This window comes from Rattus rattus, chromosome 18 (genome assembly GCF_011064425.1).
Source record: "Rattus rattus isolate New Zealand chromosome 18, Rrattus_CSIRO_v1, whole genome shotgun sequence".
Classification (NCBI taxonomy): domain Eukaryota; kingdom Metazoa; phylum Chordata; class Mammalia; order Rodentia; family Muridae; genus Rattus; species Rattus rattus.
In genome coordinates, this window is record NC_046171.1 from 23,990,719 (window position 1) to 24,012,919 (window position 22,201).

Below are 22,201 nucleotides of genomic sequence, written 5' to 3' on the forward strand. Positions count from 1 at the left end.
GAAGACACTCAGTCTAACATATTTATCTTAGAATTTAGTTCTTGGGTACTGAAAAATCAAACATAACTGTAAGAGGTTGTGTATGATAAAGGGTGACTGAGAAGCCATGGGTGCTAGAGCTCAGCATCCTGATTTCTCTTTCATTATGGCAGAACGTAGTCAGGGAGGGCACTTAAAAAGAGAGCAGAGACGTTTGCTTCCTCTCCAACTGGATTCCATCATTACAGCCTTACTTCCATGTGCTTCATATGCACAGTTCTAGGAAAATGAGGTTGGGAAGCAGCACAATTATTTTTATAAAAATTAAAATTAGTGAGCACTCTTATCATATCAGGGTTTGTAAATACTTAGATGGCATACAGATATAGAGTGTTGAATTCTTTTATGGTGATAGATCTAGGGATCCAAAATGAATATTTTAGAAACAAGACCCCATTTCTTAACACTCCCAGGAAAAAACAAGGTACTTGTACTATTAGCTCTCTACTGCCTCTCACATTTAGAATCTGCTCCAGAGACCTAGGAAGACAGCAGCAAGAATATAGCATGAAATCAAAGCATAGTAATTGGACAAGAAACCACTGATGTACCGGAAATCTAATAAATAACCAGACAGTGAGTAGATAAGTATATTTTTATGAAGTTAGTATCTATTATCAGTTATCTTTGATGAGGATTGTAAGTATCTAAGAAACAGTCCCTTAAATAAGAAACACAGCACATGTGCTCTCTCCCTATCCATAACAACCTTGAACCCAAACCTAAGAAAACCACTTCACAAGCCATCTCTTTTACAGAGGTTTCATTCATTATTTTTTAATTTTTACTTTTTACTAATCAACTAAAATGCATAATCTATTACTTTGAAAATAATATGAGTGAGTGTCTGTGTGTGTGTGTTTGCATGTGCGTGTGCCTGTGCGTGTGCCTGTGTGTATGTGTGTGTGTATGTGTGTGTGTTTGTGTGTATGTTTGAGTGCTTCTGATGATTCATCCAAGACTCCAATGTTACATGTCAGCTTAGTAGAATTTTATGAAAAGGACAACTTACACTGACTTTGTATTTTTTTATGCAGAGGCTAACAATTATGCAAAAGCATCTTAGAATATGAAAAAAACACAGCTCTATTCTTGTGGTTGGAATGTAACAAGAAAGGAACAAATTTAACGTTTTGTTCAGAATGTAAAATTAATCACCTATGGGTGAAAATATAGATCAGGGCTCAGAAATCACACATCCCAGAAGGAAATAATCACCTGCAAGTTTCCTTCTTACACCAATATGGCACATTGAAATATATACATATATTCATAAACCACATACTCATAGGAACACACACACACACACACACAGAGACAGACACACACAACACACAGTAAGCATAGAACATTTAAAGAAAAGTAAAGCTTCTGATATTTTGATGAATATCTGAAAACATTGGTATAATTTTAAGACAACAAAGTTTTATTATAAAGAATTCCGCACATGAGATAGAGTAATAATTCACATGGGACTTTAATTCACATTATTGAAAAATATTTTGTTTTCAGAGCATTAGAAACATATTAATGTCTAATTAATGATTGCAAAGATGTGTACATCTCTTTCTGATGGTGATTTTCTTTGTAAAACAGATTTCAAGACAAAGAGACTTTTTAAATAAAATATTTCTACAAATAACGTTTTTAAAGCATGAAAGTTAAAATAGAACTGGTAGTTTTATTATATATACTAAAATATTTCTTGACTCATGATGAACCACAGAAATGTAAACAATTCTTAAGAGAGAAGATCAACCTTAGAATAGTTCACATGCTCCTTCTATGAGGAATAAAATGTTTTAATTGTTCAAAGACAAATAAAAAATGTTTAATGTAAATATATTTGCCTATATCTTCAGATAGAAATAATAACTGTAAATATTGAAATTACATATTAATAGACTAAATGTGCAACAGTGAAGTGATACTATCACTAACAAGGTATGAATTTTAAAACAGATTACTAAAATCATGGAGGAATGTAGTAAAATGCTGTCCCCCAGCCATGGCATAAGCATTGACTCATGAGGACAGTGCAGTTGTTTTCTATACAATGCTAAGACCAAAAGTCAATATTTTATACATTGGTAATTATTAAAGTCAAGAAAAGGAAAGAACATGAATATAGGGAAAGGTTTGGGGATATCTTGTGATTGTGCAGGTGATTTGGCATTTCTATACTTACATGAAATTATCGAGTAAAGATAATTCTAAAATCATCTGCATCTATCTATTTTAAAATATAAGCAGTGTCTGAGGGATCTACATTCAATCTTAAGAGTAAAGAAAAAACAAAAATTAGGTGGAAAAATCCTAATATAAAAATAGGATTAAAACATTTTCCTAATTTATCCATAGAAAAACTTTACAGGTTTATCTTAAGTGTAATGAAATACATTGATGATTCAAAGAATTTTCAAACTATAAAAGAAAAGGCTAAAGTAGAAACAAAAAAAATCAAAGAAAACTAATAAGAAATTGATATATATAATATATATATGAAGAATTATTTCTGAATACTGACTAGAGAATATGGAGAAAGAAAATAAGGGAAGATATTTAAGAAAGGTAGAAGAATGTTTTGATGATCTGATAATATCTCTTCAAAGACAAAAAGGAAATAAACATATAACATGAATAAAAGTTAAAAATTATCTATTACCAATCTTCTGAACTACACGAAAGGTTTTTAATAATTATGGTAGGATAAAATATTAAAGCACTAGAGTCGTGGGAGAGAATTAGTAAAAATGTTCATGTTAAAGCAAATGGATCTAAGTCACAAAAGTGTACAACGCTGAGCATTTGCCCCAGCTGAAGTCAAACAACAGAGGCAAGAGAACATTTCCCTATGGGACGTTCTGCTCTTCTGCTCTTCTCTGTCCTGAGGACACATGTGGTTCAGCTAAGCTAATGAGTGTTCCCTGATTTATGTCACTGACTCAAAATCTATTTTATACTATATTTAATTACTGTTTTGTGTAACGTGGACCTGGTATGAGTAAGAAATTGCTTGGTGATCTAAAATATCTTCATTATATTCACCTTTGTAAGTCTAGTGCAGTGTCCACAGTGACATGTTAGAACACTGACTCTAGGTCCATTTTGTACCCATTAGCATTTATGAAAGGCAGAGAGGTGGTGATCCCTGAGTCACAGTCTATTCTGCTTTACAGTAGGAAATGTCTTCAATGCTCTACATGTTACATAGTAGTTAAATTTTTGATCTGCGCTAAACCCAATACTGGAAAGTGGACAATAATATGAGCCTGAGAAAAATAGACAATTATTCAATAGATATTTATGTTTATCTCAATGATAGAACTACTGTATAGTATTGTGAGGTTGTGAGTTTTATCCTAAACACCATACACAAAGATGAACACACACACACACACACACACACACACACACACACCCCACTGTTAAATTTATAAAGGTAATTTCTGAACAGAAGACACATACAAAGATACCCTCATGACTAGATTATTCAAATAAACATGAGGATGAAAGCCATGACTTTGTAGCTGGTATTCAGAGGAAGGTATAAGGATGCATAGTAAGAGACTTAGAGAAAGAGCACAGAATGGAGATAAAGAGCTAATATATCACTGAACACTTAGGTATGGAGAGAAAATGTGATGCTTTATGATAATATTATATAATAAAAATTGTTTACTAGACATAAATATTTTAAAATGAATAAGGAATAGTGGAAACAACACACAAGTCTATATATAGGCAATAAGGACTCAGGAGGGGGCAGTTTAATTGTAGTAATAATACTTCACTTGGAAATATATGCTGTTGGAAATATTTGGTTCAATTTTCAGTGATATAACAAACAGTATTTCCTCTTTTTTGGATCTCTAGTACATGAATCAGTCTTGTTTCATGTTGCTCTCTACACATCACATATGAGAGTCCTATGTCTGCATTGACTACAGATATAATTTAATATAATTTAATTTAAAATAATTTAATTAGTTCCACATAATACTGTCTAAATTCTCTCCCTCAGTCTCTCTGTCCCTCTGTCCCTCTCTCCCTTTGTCCCGCTCTCCCCATCCATGCTCTTCTTATGTCTCCATCTTCCATTACTTTACAAACTGTCTCTCTCCTAGTCATGAACATGGAATATTAGTTTTGGTTTTGTATTCACATACAGTGTCACAGCATGCAATGTCCTCAGTGAATATCTGCATGGGAAGTTCCATTTTGTTGTGTTTCTTGGCTTCACGAATGGATCTGTGAAATGCAACAAAAATATACAATACAGCAAGATTAATTAGGAGCTTATTTCAAGCTAATCCCTGTTAATATTTTTTTCAGAATCATCTTAGCTTTCAATATAAGAAAATAAGTTCAGCAATATTCACTATTCGACTGGTGAATACTCAAAAATGTTTCAGAAACAGATATAGTCAGGTAATAACACATTGACCTAAGTAGTATAGCCAGTCCTCAAAATGATGTGCCTGAAACAAACAGAAGGATAGAAATTTGCTTGACCTCAAAGGAGGAAGCAGCAGATGGTTTGAATGTGCATGCTAGAGTGACATCTACTTAGTGGAATTTAAAATAAGACTTGAGAGTACTGTTTACTCTAATACAAAGAGGAAATAATAAATGCAGAACTTCCACAAAATTAAATAAAATAAGGAATGGACAGGAGAATGCAAAGCATTTTCCATTGGCCATCTAATTAACAACTGATTTCGAGACAGAATATCAATCTATATATATATCTATATATATATATACATATATATATATCATTCCTATATCACCAAGGAATTAAAATATTAACACAAGTAAAATACCTTTGTAGAAAGAAATACCACCAAATGGTCTGTTCCATGGAACTGTGAAATTGAAAAAAATTAGAGTCATGATAAATGGTAAGATTTTTAAGGTTATTATGCATAAAAATATCTTACGTCTGTGGCCATCAATTATGGTATAGGTATATTTGGCAGTCTCTACATGATTCCACCTCTAAATGACCTAATTTTTGTACTGTCATGCTGTCATGTGACACTTTACCATCCCTAAATATAATATTTGATAAGAGAGAAACCCTAAGCATTAAAGAACAATCTTTTGAGATTTTACTAGAGGAATAGAAAACATTCAGAGAACAAAAGGTGATCTTCTCTTTTGTCAGAGTCTATGACAAATGCTTTTCCATGTAAAGAGCAAAGTCACAGAGCCTAGAATGCTCATAAAACTAGTGTTTGTGTTATTTGAGTCAACCGTGTGATGACACTAAGAATTTGGATAGAAGAATGAAGAGCTCAAATTTGGAGTATGCATGAACTTTTCACATGTGGAAAAAAATTTGAATTTTGGTGTATGTTTGATTAGAGCAGAAGGCACATGCTACACAATCTCTGTGATTCCATCAACTACACTCAATATAATATCAATATGCCATGAGCACATCTTCTCATGAAAGATTAGAATGCAAATTTGAAATTTTCCTGAACTCAGAAAATTATACCTGACTCTGATGGTCTTTTGACACCAGTCCTTTTTAATTGACTATAAAAACCAGTGATATTCTGCTACAGAGACATTCCAATACTTGAGTATTGCATGAGTAACTTTTCATCATTCAATTAAAATACTAATGTTTAAGAAAACGTGGGAGTATATAAAGTATTTTTCAAATTTAATTATACTACACAATATTACTGGGAAGAGATAAATCTGTGTACTTTTAAAACACAGATAAAATCAGATCATTTTGGGAAGAAGAATGTCTAGGATAAATAAGATCTTGTCCTGTCCACATTCTTCTAAGAAGACAATGCACCTCTGTCCTGCCCCATGGACCTTGTGGAGTCTTGAACATCACAGATCAAAACATAAAGCGCGCTGGTGCTGAGTGGAGGGCCCGTTGGTCCGGCCCTGTGGGCTCACACGACGTTAGAGGTAGCTCGCGAGGTCCTGCTGCGCAAGCGCGTTCAAGATGTTGTCCATGCTTCTGCATCTACACAATGGCTGGCAGGTAGACCAGGCAATCCATTCAGAGGAGGACTGTGTGGTCGTCATTCACTTCGGACACGACCGGGACCCCACTTGTATGAAGATAGATGAAGTTCTGTACAGCATCGACGAAACGAAATGGAAGATAGTGAGAGATCTTCCTCATCTTGTATGAGTTCCGTTTGGATAACCCAGGTGTCTTAAAGCAAACGGTGCTGGTGTCGCTTGTGCTCTGTGGCATCCTCTCTGATTCTCCCGAGTCTGATAGGCTTTTCTGCCGCCAATATGAACATCTGCTGGGCTCGGCCATATGACCTGATAAACATACAACACTGCAACCTGCTCTGCCTGCCCGAGAACTACCAGATGAAGTACTACTATCATGGCCTCTCATGGCCCAGCTCTCCTACATTGCTGAGGATGAGGTTGGGAAGATTGTGGGTTATGTTCTGGCCAAAATGGAAGAGGATCCTGATAACGTCCCTCATGGACACATCACCTCATTGGCTGTGAAGCGCTCCCACCTAAGCTTTGGCCTGGCCAAGAAGCTAATGGACCAGGCCTCCCAGGCCATGATGGAGAACTTCAGTGCAAAGTATGTCTCCCTGAATGCCAGGAAGAGCAACTGAGCAGCCTTGCACCTCTATTCCAACACCCTGAACTTCCAGGTTAGTGAGGTGGAGCCCAAGTACTATGCAGATGGCGAAGATGCATATGCTCTGAAGCGAGATCTCTCACAGATGGCAGATGAGCTGAGAAGGCAGCTGGTGCTGAAGAAAGGCAGATATGTGGTTTTCGGTTCCAAGGAGAATCAGGGTAGCACACTTCCTGGTTCCGAAGAGGCCTATCAGCAGGAGAACCTGGCTGGAGGTGATAGTGGCAGTGATGGCAAAGATAGCACTGATGTCCAAGACAGCTTGCAGACCTTGGGGTCCGCCTCTTAGGACCTGCTTGAGCACTACAGGTCCTCGTATTTTAGTCATACTGTTCTTGGGAACCTTGTTCTGCAGTCCTGTGACCAAATGGCTCTCCTTTCGATGCTTAGCAACCTTCTGCATAACCTGTGTGATCATGGAGGCACACCTGGACACAGAACCTGTTGTGTGGGAGTCAAGGAGGCCTGAGGACTGCCATGCAGCGCCTTTCTTGGCTTCTTCATGCTGCCATCAGATTCTGTTCAGTGCTGTACTGGTTCTGTATATCCTGCAGGTTTCCAAACCCTGGAATGCTAAACAGGAAGTGGGGACAACTTGAGAATACCCCAGCGTCCTGCCTTTGCCATTGTTTATCTGGGTTTTCCTTGGAGTAGAACCGTCAAGCTAGTCCTCATGCCCTCTCCCTTGTGGGGAGTTACCCGCTCTTGCTTTCTGGGAACTGCCTGGCCTTGCCCTCCCTCCTTTTGAAGAAGAATGCTCTCTTTCCTAGTGGGAGACGATGATAGGTTCTGGACTAATATGGGAGCAGAATTTGTAGATCTTAAGGAAAGGACAAGCAGAAATTAAACTGCAATCTCTAACCTGAACAAATAAAAATATAAGGAGAACAAAAAAACCCAAACAAACAACAAAACAAAAAACAAAAACAAAACAAAAAACCATAAAGCACCTACCTACATGTGGAAATGGATATAATGAAGAGTAGAGAAAATCTAGGATCATCATAGAAGGGGGAAAGTTGAGTTGGCATCCTGTACACAATCAGACTAAAATTGACTCTATTTTTGCAAACATTTTGGGATGATGAAAGCATTTGGTGAAAGGAGTTACTAGATACACACTCTTCAATGGTCACCAATAGCCATAGCCTGATTATTGTTTTCTAATTGGAGAATATTAGAATGAGTATACTTATTCACTGGGAAGTGAATTACACTCCATTAATTTGACCCACAATTTCTGAAGTTATCATCCTGTGATCACAGGTCCGAACTCTAGGTCTTACCGAAAGGTGGCAACAACATGTCCCATCGGCCAGTATAGGTAAATGGACTTGGAAGCAGCAGTGTTGTCTGACCTGAATGCGTCCACTTCATCACCAATCCACAGGTAAGCCAATGGAATGACATGTTTTATCTTAAATTTCTTATTTCTATAAAGAGAATCAAATATCTGTTAGTTTAATTTGCATTGTAGTTGGTGTTGTGGTAAAACCAAGTTCTTCCTGCCCCAGAGCAAAAAACGACACATCCATTGCTAAATCTAAGCACAGCGGCATTTACAGAAAGCCACCTGTATCAATATTTCTTACCTGGATTTAGTTAAGGAGTAACTATATTGCTTTGTTTTTTTCCCATAATACACAAAGGAAATTATTTCAAGATTTATTTTAATTAATTACATGGAAAAATCTTTCCAGAATAAAAACAAAAATATTGTTTGACTTAATAAAATTAATTTTCTGTTGTCTATCTCCCTGTACTAAAATAATCAATAACCTCATTCCAGTAGCTCCTGTAGAAAACCCGCAAAGTACATATCACACAAGTAACCAAAAAGGCGATCCTTTTTTCCAATAATTTAGCCAAATAATTAGAATAATGTCTTCCTATCAAGCATTCTGATATTATTAGAAGTGTTTTTAAGAAACAATAATCTTTGAAGCATAAATTTTCTCCTTTTGTCATTCTTTTTCTGAGTAATTTGCTCTCTGAGAATTCTACATTAAAATACAATGCATTTGATGATTGTTTTTGTCACTTTCTCCTTCCATTCTATCTCCTGACAGATCTCCTCCCCACACTCATGATTTTTTTTTGTATTTTTTTAATGATGGACCTAATATTATCTGGTGCATTTGCTGTGTAAACCTAGGTATTGAACTTTCCTTCAGATACTCGTGAGCTAATATGTGGCTACATAACTGAAGATAATGACTCCCTCTCAAATTCAGGGGACAGAATATCACAAGAATAAATCATGGTTCAAAAATCCTGTATATAAACCTTTAATATTCAAAACATGGGAAGACTAATTGCACTACAAAGAAAGATTCCTCATATAATCTAATGTAACATACTATAGTTAAAATACAAGCCATCATGCAACATGTACTTCAAGATATACATACACACATGTTTCAATACTGAGACATTTATATTTACATTTTACATTCATCATTTAAAAATCTTAATGTACATATATATATATATATATACACATATATATATGCTCAAAATTCCCAAGAAATGCTTGACCCTGAAACCTCTAATTCCAATGTCTGATAAGAGATAATCTTCCTTGAAAATGGAAATAACAATAATCACTCCTTATAAACTTGATAAACTTCTTTCCATAATGTGAATGAGAATCTAAAAACAGTTTTAATTACAATTGCAACACGACAGAAGGGACCATATGTACTGCCTTTAAGAAACCAACCATTTCCGTTTCCTTTATTCTCAACACAAAGTTAAGTTCACTTCCTTCCATCAACTATACTTATATGGCAAATGATCAGTTTATTTCTTTTTACATTTCCGATGAGTTGATTACTATCTTTTAAAATAAAATGTGAAGATTTCCCACTGTGGAAAGAAAGGGAGTTGTGTACAAAAAAACAAGAAAGATGGACAGATTGACAGACACCCAGTCCATTCTTTTATTTTCAGCCTGCCTCAGACACTAATTACCATTTTCTGTGAAGGAGCTTACATGACTGATCAGGGTTGCAAGAAAAACATACCCAGTTGGTGTATTTATAATGTATAGAAGAACTCTCACCTGAATATTTTATTTTTCTCACAATCTGTGAAATGGATCTTCTGGAAAATGATTCACTGATGATCAGAAAATTTAACCCCTGCCCCCCCCAAAATGGAATAGACTATTTTATTGATGTCTGTCTGATAAATTTATGTACTTATGAGAACACCACTTAAGATATTTACTTGATAGTATCAATACCAGCATCACATATTCTAGAAGGCTGTGATCATAAGTAGTGGAGATTATATATGATGTGGTCCCAGAAAACATCTCTATGGCCATAAATTCTAATATAACCAAGTACACAGTTTCATTCAATCACAACAGTTTTCTCTAGTGTCTGCAGAATCACCAAGCAAGACTTAGTGCCAGCAGTTTCCCTTGATAGTGGAGAGATAGAAGCTGCTTCCTGTCTCTTCATGCTAATCTGGAAGCTATGAGGTCAGGAGGCTTACATGTGTAGCTCCTTACGACCAACAATCTTGCTTCTGTAATCTATTTGTAAACACCAAGCAAGAAGGCTCCTGCTTATCAGGAGTTTAATATTTTATTTAGAGAAATGTGTCACTATATAGTTCACAGGGCTCTCATTACCAGTTGTAATACTCCTAAGTTAGTTTTAAAAAAATGCTAGAAATGTGGGCACATGCCTGCATAACTGTCTCCTTGGTAGCTTGTCGCTAATCTTTCACCAGATTCAAACAGCAGAGTAGTACCTTAATTAATTAATTTTTTAAATGTGCCCAAAGAATGTGTCAAAACAAATTGAGAAATATATAGGAGTAGTCCAGTAAGCATCAACCCTACTCAAAGAAGTATATGCCACTAAGGAAACTTGAGAATAAGAGAAATCTCCCCTAGGATTGTCAATTAGATTGCTTATCTAATACCAAATACACATTCCTGAAAACACAAATACAAGCAATATTATACTGACTGAGTAGGTTATATTTAAGTACTTAGAAACTGTACATATATATGTATCCATGCATATCTATTATATATGTGTATCTTATGTTAGCTTACATAGAAATAATGTGTAAGAATGAGTAATAAAAAAAACCAGAAAGCCATGATTTCAAAAGAGAACAAGGAGGAGTATATGTAAGGATGTGAAAGGACATGGAAGAGGAAAAGGAAGGAGAATGTGAAGTAATTATAATCTCAAAAATAAAGGAAGTCATAAACAGTTTTGTACCTTAAGGCCTTTCCACTGAGTAGCCTCTTATAGTAAGGAAAGCATGGTGCGTATACTTACAGTTTACTGGATACCACCAAAATGTCATTGAACAAGGTCAGATATCGTTTCTTTCTTTTCCACCCTCGTCGGATAACCGCAGCACCTTGGCAAACCACGGTTCGATTTTCTTCTCCTACATCTTCTTCCTTAGTCGTGTCCATATTGGAAAAAAAAAACAATTCTCCTGATGCAGAGCTCCACCTAGAGAACAAGTATTCAGTGGATAAGTTAAAAACCAATGTTCATACTGTATTTCAAAGGGTGAACGGTGTTAAAATGCAGACTAAGTTTTCCAAGCATGATTCTGTTGAGCTATAGACAGCTTTAAAATGTAACAGAAAATATGTCATGTATGAAGGCAACTATTGGGAACATATTGAAGAAGTAGGATCTTTTCAGAAGTGGGACCCTTTTCAGAAGTGTCATGGGAATAGTTTGAAGAAGTGTAGTTGGTAGGATATAGAGCAATGGTTCTCAAACTCTAAATGCTACAACACTTTAATGCAGTTCCTAAACTTGTGGTGATACCCTCCAATAAAATTATTGCATTGCTACTTTATAACTGATTTTTTGAAACTTTTATAAATCCTAATGTAGATATATATTATGTCAGATATCAGATATGATACTCTGAGAAAATGCTACAACTAAACCTTTGTGAGCTAACATTGTAGATGTGCTGAAAATAATCAGGTTATCTTGATTTAAACCAGTTAGGTCTCTGGGAGAGTCTCAGAATTGCCAGGCTTGGTCCAGCTCAAGATACAGGAAAGAAAGATTCCTTATAGTTATGAACAAAAAAAAAACAAGAACAACAAAAGGAAAAATGAAAACAATACAAGCATTCATCAAAAAATTTGTGAAATTGGTCTTGTCTAGCAAAGGTAGACATTTCCCCTGACTGTGGCAAAAGGGACATACGGCTCTCCATTGACTTGTTCATATTAGGATATCAATTTCCATTCGACCTTCTTTATTCTTGAAGGGGGTAATCATACTTGGTATAAATTTAAAATCCCACATCTAGGTTACAGACATTTTCCAACATCTTCATCCCCTTCTTCATTATACTAACTCCTAACATGTGCTAGAATCCCCTTCCTCTCTTTGTGAGTCCTTTTCTGTGACCAAGCTATCTCCATTTTCTCTTCTGATAGTCTTCCTTGTCTTTTCCCAGACTTGGTCAAGCCTGTTTCTGTTTTCTATATTCTGAAATTTTCCATGTGCCTCTGAACATTTTTCTCTCTTATCCATAATAAAATTGTTCCCTATAATAAGGGAGTGGCTTCCGTTTTGGTGGTTTCTTTATTGTGCCCTGCTCTTTCAGTTTGGATATTTAAAATATATAGTTACTCAAAGTGACTAATTCATCCCACAATATATGTTACATCTTTCAAAGAATATGTACAGAAATGTCATAGCTTTCACTTAGAAAGGACTTAAGACTCACATGAATCAAAAAGAGAACAGACAATAGTTGCCATCACACACATCAAGCAATATTGTAAAGATATGTTTAAAAAATAGTAGTACCTCAGCTTCATGAACAAAATTTTAAGTTAATGACCATGTCATGAAAGTTGTACATGTCTCATCTGAGTCAGTGTTAAATTCTGAGCATTAGATTCCAAAGGGCACAATGTGTGTTGGAAACAATAACAATTTCTTAAAAACCAGAGAATTCTTAGATTGTGGGTTAGATTTACCAGTTTCTTAAAATAAAAATCTACAGCCATGGAGGGTGAAGTAATTGGATTGAGCATAAAATAATCCTCACTTCTAACTTGTACAGTTTTTAAAACTTTACAGAAATTATTCTCCTGTGTAGCACAAAATATACCCCTCTCCATTGATAACTTTGTTTCTGTAGAACATTGGTACTGAATATTGCTACAATGATTACCCTATCAAGAAACCACTGCTGAGTTGAGAGTTATTTCATATGATCTTGAATAATCAAGACAGAACACTTCATGATACCATAAGTCTATCATGAGAATCAAATTATATAAATATATACCTTTTTAGTAGAGCCTGTGATGAAGAACTTATCAAACAATGTGAAATTTTCACCAAACTGGTGACTACAGTAGCTAGAAAACTACTGAAGTCTGAGGATTCTGTAGTTGTCAGGCTGAAGGACCATTGTGATGTCAATATTCTAAGGCACATGTCATCTGGCAAAGTGACACGTGCATTTCATTTACACTCCCTGTAGCTTTAAAACATAATTTTTGTACACAGGTGGAACCACAAGTGTTTGTAATGAATAACATTTTCACAACTATAAATATACATATAGATGTAGATATACCTATATGATATAGATGAGATAGAAGACAGATACATGGATGGATGGATGGATAGATAGATAGACAGATAGATAGATAGATAGATAGATAGATAGATATGGAAGGATGGATGGATGGATGGATGGATGGATGGACAGATGGACAGGCAGATAGATGGATAGACAGACATGTGTATAAGAGGATATTGGTTTAAAATATTGTGAAATGCATATGAATCTTCAAAAATTGTCAATTCTTATTTTTTTCAACATAAGGTTCCTTATGAAAAAGGTAGCATGGAGACTTCTTTAACACTGAGAACCTTAGAGCTGAATAGACACAAAATCACAAGGAACTTTGAATTGTAATGTGCTTTCCTGACATAGAATCAGAAACCTTCACACTTTTCTGTGAAGGCAGACAGCTTTGAAGGATACAGAGGAGGACACACGGCTATCAATATATAGTAAATTTTATAGAGTAAAGCCTAAATTAATCTAATTAATTTGTAAATTAAAATTATTAACCTAATAAGTTAGTTAAATTATTATTACAATAACTAAATTTATTTGGTCTTGGTCAGTCAAGTTTTGTAAAATAAAACACAGTCTGGTTGCTGCCGCCGTGGAGAGCTTGTAGGCAGCACCCCACAAGCAAACTTGAGCCTCGGGACCACAGGTAAGACCAACTTTTCTGCTGCAAGCGACCTGCCTGGTGAACTCAGAACACACAGAGGCAAAATTCCTCTAGGACCGGGCACTTCCGGTGGTTAGCAGGAGTCCCAAACCCGCGGATCGCTGCCCGCAGCAGCTCTCTGCTCCCAAACCCCGTGGGAGAGAGACCTCACCGCCTGGACAGGTGGGCACTCCTGAGTGGAAGAGACCACCAACACTGCCTACCCCTGCTCACATTCCTGGTCCAAGAGGAAACTGTATACAGCCTCTGGGTTCCCGTAGAGGAGGGCCCAGGAGCTACAGGTCCGCTGCATCTGAGACACCGCCAGAACCTGAAGGGACTGACCGGATAAACAGTTCTCTGCACCCAAATCCCGTGGGAGGGAGAGCTAAACCTTCAGAGAGGCAGACACGCCTGGGAAACCAGAAGAGACTGCACTCTGCACACATCTCTGACGCCAGAGGAAAACACCAAACGCCATCTGGAACCCTGGTGCACGGAAGCTCCCAGAAAGGGCGGCACATATCTTCCTGGTTGTTGCCGCCACGGAGAGCTTGTAGGCAGCACCCCATGAGCAAACTTGAGCCTCGGAACCACAGGTAAGACCAACTATTCTGCTGCAAGCGAACTACCTGGTGAACTCAAGACACAGGCCCACAGGAACAGCTGAAGACCTGTAGATAGGAAAAACTATACGCCCGAAAGCAGAACACTCTGTCCCCATAACTGGCTGAAGGAAAACAGGAAAACAGGTCTACAATACTCTTGACACACAGGCTTATAGGACAGTCTTGCCACTGTCAGAAATAGCAGAACAAAGTAACACTAGAGATAATCTGATGGCGAGAGGCAAGCGCAGGAACCCAAGCAACAAAAACCAAGACTACATGGCATCATCAGAGCCCAATTCTCCCACCAAAGCAAACACGGAATATCCAAACACACCAGAAAAACAATATCTAGTTTCAAAATCATATTTGATCATGATGCTGGAGGACTTCAAGAAAGACGTGAAGAACTCCCTTAGAGAAACAAAGGAAAACATTAATAAACAAGTAGAAGCCTACAGAGAGGAATCGCAGAAATCCCTGAAAGAATTCCAGGAAAACACAATGAAACAGGTGAAGGAATTAAATTTGGAAATAGAAGCAATGAAGAAAGCACAAAGGGAAACAACGCTGGATATAGAAAACCAAAGGAAGAGACAAGGAGCAGTAGATACAGGCATCACCAACAGAAAACAAGAGATAGAAGAGAGAATCTCAGGAGCAGAAGATTCCATAGAAATCACTGACTCAATGGTCAAAGATAATGTAAAGCGGAAAAAGCTACTGGTCCAAAACATACAGGAAATCCAGGACTCAATGAGAAGATCAAACCTAAGGATAATAGGTGTAGAAAGAGTGAAGACTCCCAGCTCAAAGGACCAGTAAATATCTTCAAGAAAATCATAGAAGAAAACATCTCGAACCTAAAGAAAGAGATGCCCATAAACATACAAGAAGCCTACAGAACTCCAAATAGATTGGACCAGAAAAGAAACTCCTCAAATCAAAAAATAGTCAAAACACCAAATGCACAAAATAAAGAATATTAAAAGCAGTAAGGGAATAAGGTCAAGTAACATATAAAGGCAGACCTATCAGAATCATACCAGACTTCTCACCAGAGACTATGAAAGCCAGAAGGTCCTGGACAGATGTCATACAGACCCAAAGAGAACACAAATGCCAGCCCAGGATACTGTGTCCAGCAAAACTCTCAATTAACATAGATGGAGAAACCAAGATATTCCATGACAAAACCAAATTTACACAATATCTTTCTACAAATCCAGCGCTACAAAGGATAATAAATGGTAAAGCCCAACATAAGGAGGCAAGCTACACCCTAGAAAAAGCAAGAAACTAATCATCTTGGCAACAAAACAAAGAGAAGAAAAGCACAAAAACATAATCTCACATCCAAATATGAATAAAACAGGAAGAAATAATCACTATTCCTTAATATCTCTCAATATCAATGGAATCAATTGCTCAATAAAAAGAGAGATTAACAAACTGGATATGCAATGAGGACCCTGGATTCTGCTGCTACAGGAAACACACCTCAGAGACAAAGACAGACACTACCTCAGAGTGAAAGGCTAGAAAACAACGTTCCAAGCAAATGGTCTGAAGAAGCAAGCTGGAGTAGCCATTCTAATATCAAATAAAATCGATTTTCAACTAAAAGTCATCAAAAAAGATAAGGAAGAACACTTCATATTCATCAAAGGAAAAATCCACCAAGATGAACTCTCAATCCTAAATATCTATGCTCCAAATACAAGGGCACCTACATACATGAAAGAAACCTTACTAAAGCTCAAAGCACACATTGCATCTCACAAAATAATAGTTGGAGCTTTCAACACCCCACTCTCATCAATGGACAGGTCATGGAAACAGAAATTAAACAGAGACATAGACAGACTAAGAGAAATCATGAGCCAAATGGACTTAACAGGTATTTATAGAACATTCTATCCTAAAACAACAGGATATACCTTCTTCTTACTACCTCATGGTACTTTCTCCAAAATTGACCGTGTAATTGGTCATAAAACAGGCCTCAACAAATACAGAAAGATAGAAATGATCCCATGCGTCCTATCAGACCACCACAGGCTAAAGTTGGTCTTCAATAACAATAAGGGAAGAATGCCCACATATACGTGGAAATTGAACAATGCTCTACTCAATGATAACTTGGTCAAGGAAGAAATAAAGAAAGAAATTAAAGACTTCTTAGAATTTAATGAAAATGAAGGTACAACATACCCAAACTTATGGGACACAAGGAAAGCTGTGCTAAGAGGAAAACTCATAGCGCTGAGTGCCTCCAGATAGGAACAGGAGAGAGCATATATCAGAAACTTGACAGCACACCTAAAAGCTCTAGAACAAAAAGAAGCAAATACACCCAGGAGGAGTAGAAGGCAGGAAATAATCAAACTCAGAGCTGAAATCAACCAAGTAGAAACCAAAAAGACCATAAAAGAATCAACAGAACCAAAAGTTGGTTCTTTGAGAAAATCAACAAGATAGACAAACCCTTAGCCAGACTAATGAGAGGAAATAGAGAGTGTGTCCAAGTTAACAAAATCAGAAATGAAAAGGGAGACAGAACTACAGAATCAGAGGAAATTCAAAAAATCATCAGATCCTATTACAAAAGCCTATATTCAATAAAACTTCAAAACCTGCAGGAAATGGATAATTTCCTGGACAAATACAAGGTGCCGAAGTTAAATCAGGAACAGATAAACCATTTAAACAACCCCATATCTCCTAAAGAAATAAAAGCAGTCATTAAAGGTCTCCCAACCAAAAAAGAGCCCAGGTGTAGACGGGTTCTGTGCAGAATTCTATCAGACATTCATAGAAGACATAGATTGGTTTGAGAACCAATAGTATTCAAACTATTCTACAGAATTGAAACAGACAGAGTGCTACCGAATTCCTTCTATGAAGCCACAATTACTCTTATACCTAAACCACACAAACATGCAACAAAGAAAGAGAACTTCAGACCAATTTCCCTTATGAACATTGACGCAAAAATACTCAACAAAATTCTGGCAAACCGAATCCAAGAGCACATCAAAACAATCATCCACCATGATCAAGTAGGCATCATCCCAGGCATGCAGGGATGGTTTAATATATGGAAAACCATCAACATAATCCATTATATAAACAAACTGAAAGAACAAAACCACATGATCATTTCATTAGATGCTGAGAAAGCATTTGACAAAACTCAACACCTGTTCATCATAAAAGTCCTGGAAAGAATAGGAATTCAAGGCCCATACCTAAACATAGTAAAAGCCATATACAGCAAACCGGTAGCTATCCTGGGTTTTTTGTTATTCCAGTTCATGAGGCTTACAGTCCAAATCCCAACATCCTGCAAACACCAGTCACTATAGCTACCAGGAATCAGACAACATCCTCTTGGGCAGAAATAACAAAATACTGACAGCAATTTGGAGTAAAACACACTTACAAATATATGGCAAAAATGCAAAATTTGTCCTTTTAAAATGTAGCTCACAAAAGTGTTAGGACCTGGGTTATGAATCAAAGGAAAGTAAAAATCGTGGTTCCTTTTATACCATGTGAGCCAACCAAGTATTATTATCTCTGTAAACCTGTTCCTTTCTCAGTACACTGAATTTAAATAGACCTTTGGAATATTAAATGGGAAACCACTTAGGAAAGAGTCCTGGAGCATAGGGCATACATAGGAATTTACCAATTATTATTAAATTTTGGAACAAATGTTAAAAAACAAGTAGTCTTTCATGTTCATTTTTAAGTATCAGGCACAAGACTTACAATCCTATGACATAAGGTTGAGACTGATATATAAAAGGAATTACCAAACACCATTTGCCAAGGACAAATGCTAAGTAAAAAATACACTCCAACTTGAGAACCAGAATACAACATGTAGGAAAACTCCTTGTACAAAATGGTAGAAAACATCACACTAAAGATAATAAGACACCTCTCCTTCCTGAACACTACAAGAAACAGAATTCCCTGAGATCTTCTAGGCTTTTCCTGTCAGGTTAAAAGAAGCCCCAGTAAGTTCTCTCGTCACCACAATCGTATTTGCAGTAGAACATCAAAGCAAAACCTAGGAAAGGCATCTGTAGCTTTCTCATTCTCAGGAAATCATTTTTATTTCATTCTAGACTTACCGATAAACTACTTAGAAAGTCAAACAAATTTGGTAGGCAACAAAATTTCATTCAAAAAATATATAAAAATGAATTCTATAAAAAATTCAATAAAAAATGTTGTAAGAAGACAAGCAACGGTAACACACCTTTAATCCCAGCACTCTGGAGACAGAGGTAGGTAGGCAGATCACTTGACTTTGAAACCAGCCGAAAAACCCAGTCTCCAACAAGAGAGAGGGGTTGGGGGGGAGAAAGGAAGGGAGAGAGAGAGAAAGAAGAAACAATTTTATTTACAAAGTTTGGATTATTTGTTTATATGTTTCTTTGTTCATTGTTAAGGTTGAGGAAGATGCTCAATAAGTAAAGTGCCTGCTCTGCAAACAGGAGGACCTAAGTTCAGATCCTTATCTACATACACTCTGGTGCAGTGCTGCACATTTCTTTCTAAGTCTAACACATCATATGACAAGAAACAGATGCTAGGAGGCAGCCAGTCCAGCCAAAATGGGAAGCTGCAGGTTCAGGGAGAAATTTTGACTCAAAAATTAAGGTAGAGAGCAACTGGAAGACACTGAACATAGACTCTGACCTCTTCACAAAGCATAGAAAACTCAGACCTGTGATCTTTAACATGTATTGACTCAAGTGCTCACTGTAATGCTGTGGAGTAAGTAATACTGTAGTCGTCTTACACAGCTGAATAAAATGAAGCACCAGAAGTCATTATCCTATCCAGGGTCATGCAATCAGCAAGTGGTAGCAGGTAGGATCTAGATTCAAGATGTCAAAAGGTCAAATCAACTACAGCATTACCTTAGAAATTTTTTTTTTTTTTTCAGAGCTGGGGACCGAACCCAGGGCCTTGTGCTTGCCAGGCAAGCACTCTACCGCTGAGCTAAATCCCCAACCCTACCTTAGAAATTTTTACAAAGAGCCTATTAGGTACCAGGCACAGTTCTAAGTACCAAGGATAAATTTATGAACAAATCAAAAGCGATTCTACTCTGTTGTTAGGAAGAGAGAGTCAAAGAGTGTAATGGGAATAATTAACAAGTGGAAAGTGTATCTGATAATAAATATAAAAGAGTAAAAGAAAAAATATTCATTTAATGTCAAACAACAGTTAGAGAGACACTTGCTCCTATTTCAGGAAGGAGGAGAAGCTCCCTCAAGTAAAGAACAGCAATAGAAGACAAGAACAACTGCCACCAGCCAGAAGAGGTGTCCAGTCTACCTGCCTGGGTAGCATCCTGAAGTCCAATAGCGAGAGTCATGGGGTAAGGCTAAGTTAAGTTGGCAGCTGTCCTGATGGCAGGGAGGAGCTTAGATTCAATTCTGTATGTAACCCAGAGGTATTTGAGAATTTTGAGCACAAACGGTTCAATCCAAGTTCTTTTTCAAAAGATCATTCTGACTGTAATATGAGGAACAGCAAGCAAAATAAGGACACCAGGGAGGGCACTAATCCAACAATCTAAGGAAGATAACACAAGAACTTAAAACTTGCATCTGTGCATGGTTTACAAGGAGATGAGATACTAAAAGAACCTGCCACTTATCACTTTTCTCATACTCTCAAGTTGTGTTCAAAGAAAATTACATTTTTAAAATATCGATTAATATCCACACTAATGTCTCTGTTGACATTGGTTGTTTGTGATTCAAAATTCTGTTTAACTTACCCTATGATTTATTTTGGTCTTTATTCATGATGGTGTCTAATTATGCAGGCCGTAATTGATTTGATTCTCACTATGTAGATCAGACTGGCTTCAAACTACCAGAGACCCCCCTGCCTCTGCCTACCTAGTGCTGAGAGTAACCAAGCCCAGTTTAGACTACGATTTACAATCCCTTACATTCTAAATCAAAATAACCTTCAGTGTCTGCTCACTTGTAGACAGTAGGTACTACCTAAGGTCTCCTGTGATTAGTTTTCTTCTCATGGCATTCTCTCTAGAATACCTGGTCCTATTTAGTACATTGCTATAAAGAGCATTCATAGTCCTAGTAAGTGCCTTCTTAAGAACTAATAGAAAATGATGTATTCAAACTATGAAGGAAAAGCTTGGCCAAGGTCATACAGCCAGATTCAAAGCCATATCTAAAGCTTCTATCTTCCTACCTCAAAAGCCATGGAAGACTGTATGTTTGACTTTATAGGTATATATAGTCATTAGCACTTATTAACAGTGGTTGGGGGCCTGGGAGCAGGGCAGTCGGCTGAGGCTCCTCTCCTCTGGGAAGGACTTGGGGACGGGGGTCATCGGGGTCGGGTATGGTCAGCCGGCCTCATTCACCAGTCCCTGATCCCCCCACAGGAACATCACTCCCGCCCTGCCATGCTCCCCGGAGACATCACTCACTGCTCCGTGTCTGTTCATTTTCCGTGAGGCTGAAAACTTAGTAATGGCGGTGAAAGTGACAAAGGCGAGGGGGTTTGGGGGTCACCACGGGGTCGCGGATCCAGTGGTCACAATGAGCCAGAAATCTAGGAATGGAGGCGGTGACTACGGTAATGGCAGGCGGAGCAATTTTGGCTGGAGCAGCAATTTTGGCTTTGGCGGCGTGATCGAGGGCTGCAGGCGGGGTTGTGGGTCGTCATGTGGTAGAAGGTCACCGCAGGTCTGTGGATGCACCGCAGCCCCACTCGCAGCGTGCTTTGTGTGCCAGGATCCCTGAGGCAGCGCAGGAAGTGCTCGTCAACCTTCCTCTGTAAACAGGATTGGAGCGGGGACGGAGGCGGCTTCTGGGGCGCCATGGCGAACGCGGGATCCCCACCTGGACAAAGGACCAACGCTTCCACGGCTTCAAAATGCCCGCGGCTGAAACAGAGCCCGGGACTTCCGTTGAGGTGTGACAGTGTCACCAGCGCTAACTCGGGATCCAGGAACACAGAAGGATAAGACGCGGTGTGATGGCGTCACAGAGAGCGATGGGAAAACCAGGAAGACAGTAGTGAAACGTCTTCAATGACAGCGGCGGTGGCTTCCGGAGTCCCATTGAGGACCTTGGGTCCAGGTCGGCACCGGGACATATGTACCTACTCGGGAATCTGCGATGGACACACCCGGTGCTCCCCCTGTTTCAAAACCCCCGCAGAGGACGCTTAGCCGGGCACTTCCGGCTAGGAGTGATGGCGTCACGGGAATCAGGAAGAGAGGAGCGCTGTGGAAATAAAGGCAGAGCAGAGATATCTGGGCGTGGCCCGATGTCCTGGTGTGACTACAGCAAACAGTAAGAGCGTGAGGATGCGGACGCCGCCTGAGGTCATCACTGACCCGACCACAGGAAACAGGCCGAGTCATAGAACTGAACTAGGTAACTGGAGCCATCCCGGCTTGTAAACGTCACAGGAGCCACAAAGTTACGGGGAACCGGGTGAGATGGACCGATGTGGCGCGGCATGAAGTCGTCATGAAGTGTGACAGTGACACCGCGACCAGGATACAATTAAAGAGTGACATGCTCCAGGCACCGGCGCCCCTCGGCGCGACTGAATAGTGAGGTCCTGAGGGACTCA

At 38.1% G+C, this 22,201-nt stretch overlaps 2 protein-coding genes and 1 pseudogene across 2 annotated transcripts in view; 2 read left to right on the forward strand and 1 right to left on the reverse strand.

Moving 5' to 3' along the window:
• The window catches only part of LOC116887693 (ralA-binding protein 1-like), a 29,448-nt gene extending 24,541 nt beyond the window's left edge, over positions 1–4,907 (reverse strand). Inside the window, exons 1-2 of the mRNA XM_032889288.1 lie at positions 4,866–4,907; positions 4,209–4,290 (exon numbers count right to left, since the gene is read on the reverse strand). Coding sequence (XP_032745179.1) covers positions 4,209–4,290; positions 4,866–4,903 — 120 coding nt within the window. The 5' untranslated portion in view covers positions 4,904–4,907. The remainder of the gene's footprint in view (positions 1–4,208; positions 4,291–4,865) is intronic.
• A 1,109-nt stretch (positions 4,908–6,016) lies between these two features.
• LOC116887691 (thioredoxin-like protein 4A) lies at positions 6,017–6,475 on the forward strand. The gene has a single exon (XM_032889287.1). The coding sequence runs from the start codon at positions 6,017–6,019 to the stop codon at positions 6,206–6,208; it is 192 nt and encodes a 63-aa protein (XP_032745178.1). The 3' UTR covers positions 6,209–6,475.
• On the forward strand, positions 6,316–6,977 carry LOC116887692 (annotated as a pseudogene).
• Positions 6,978–22,201: the final 15,224 nt, after the last annotated feature.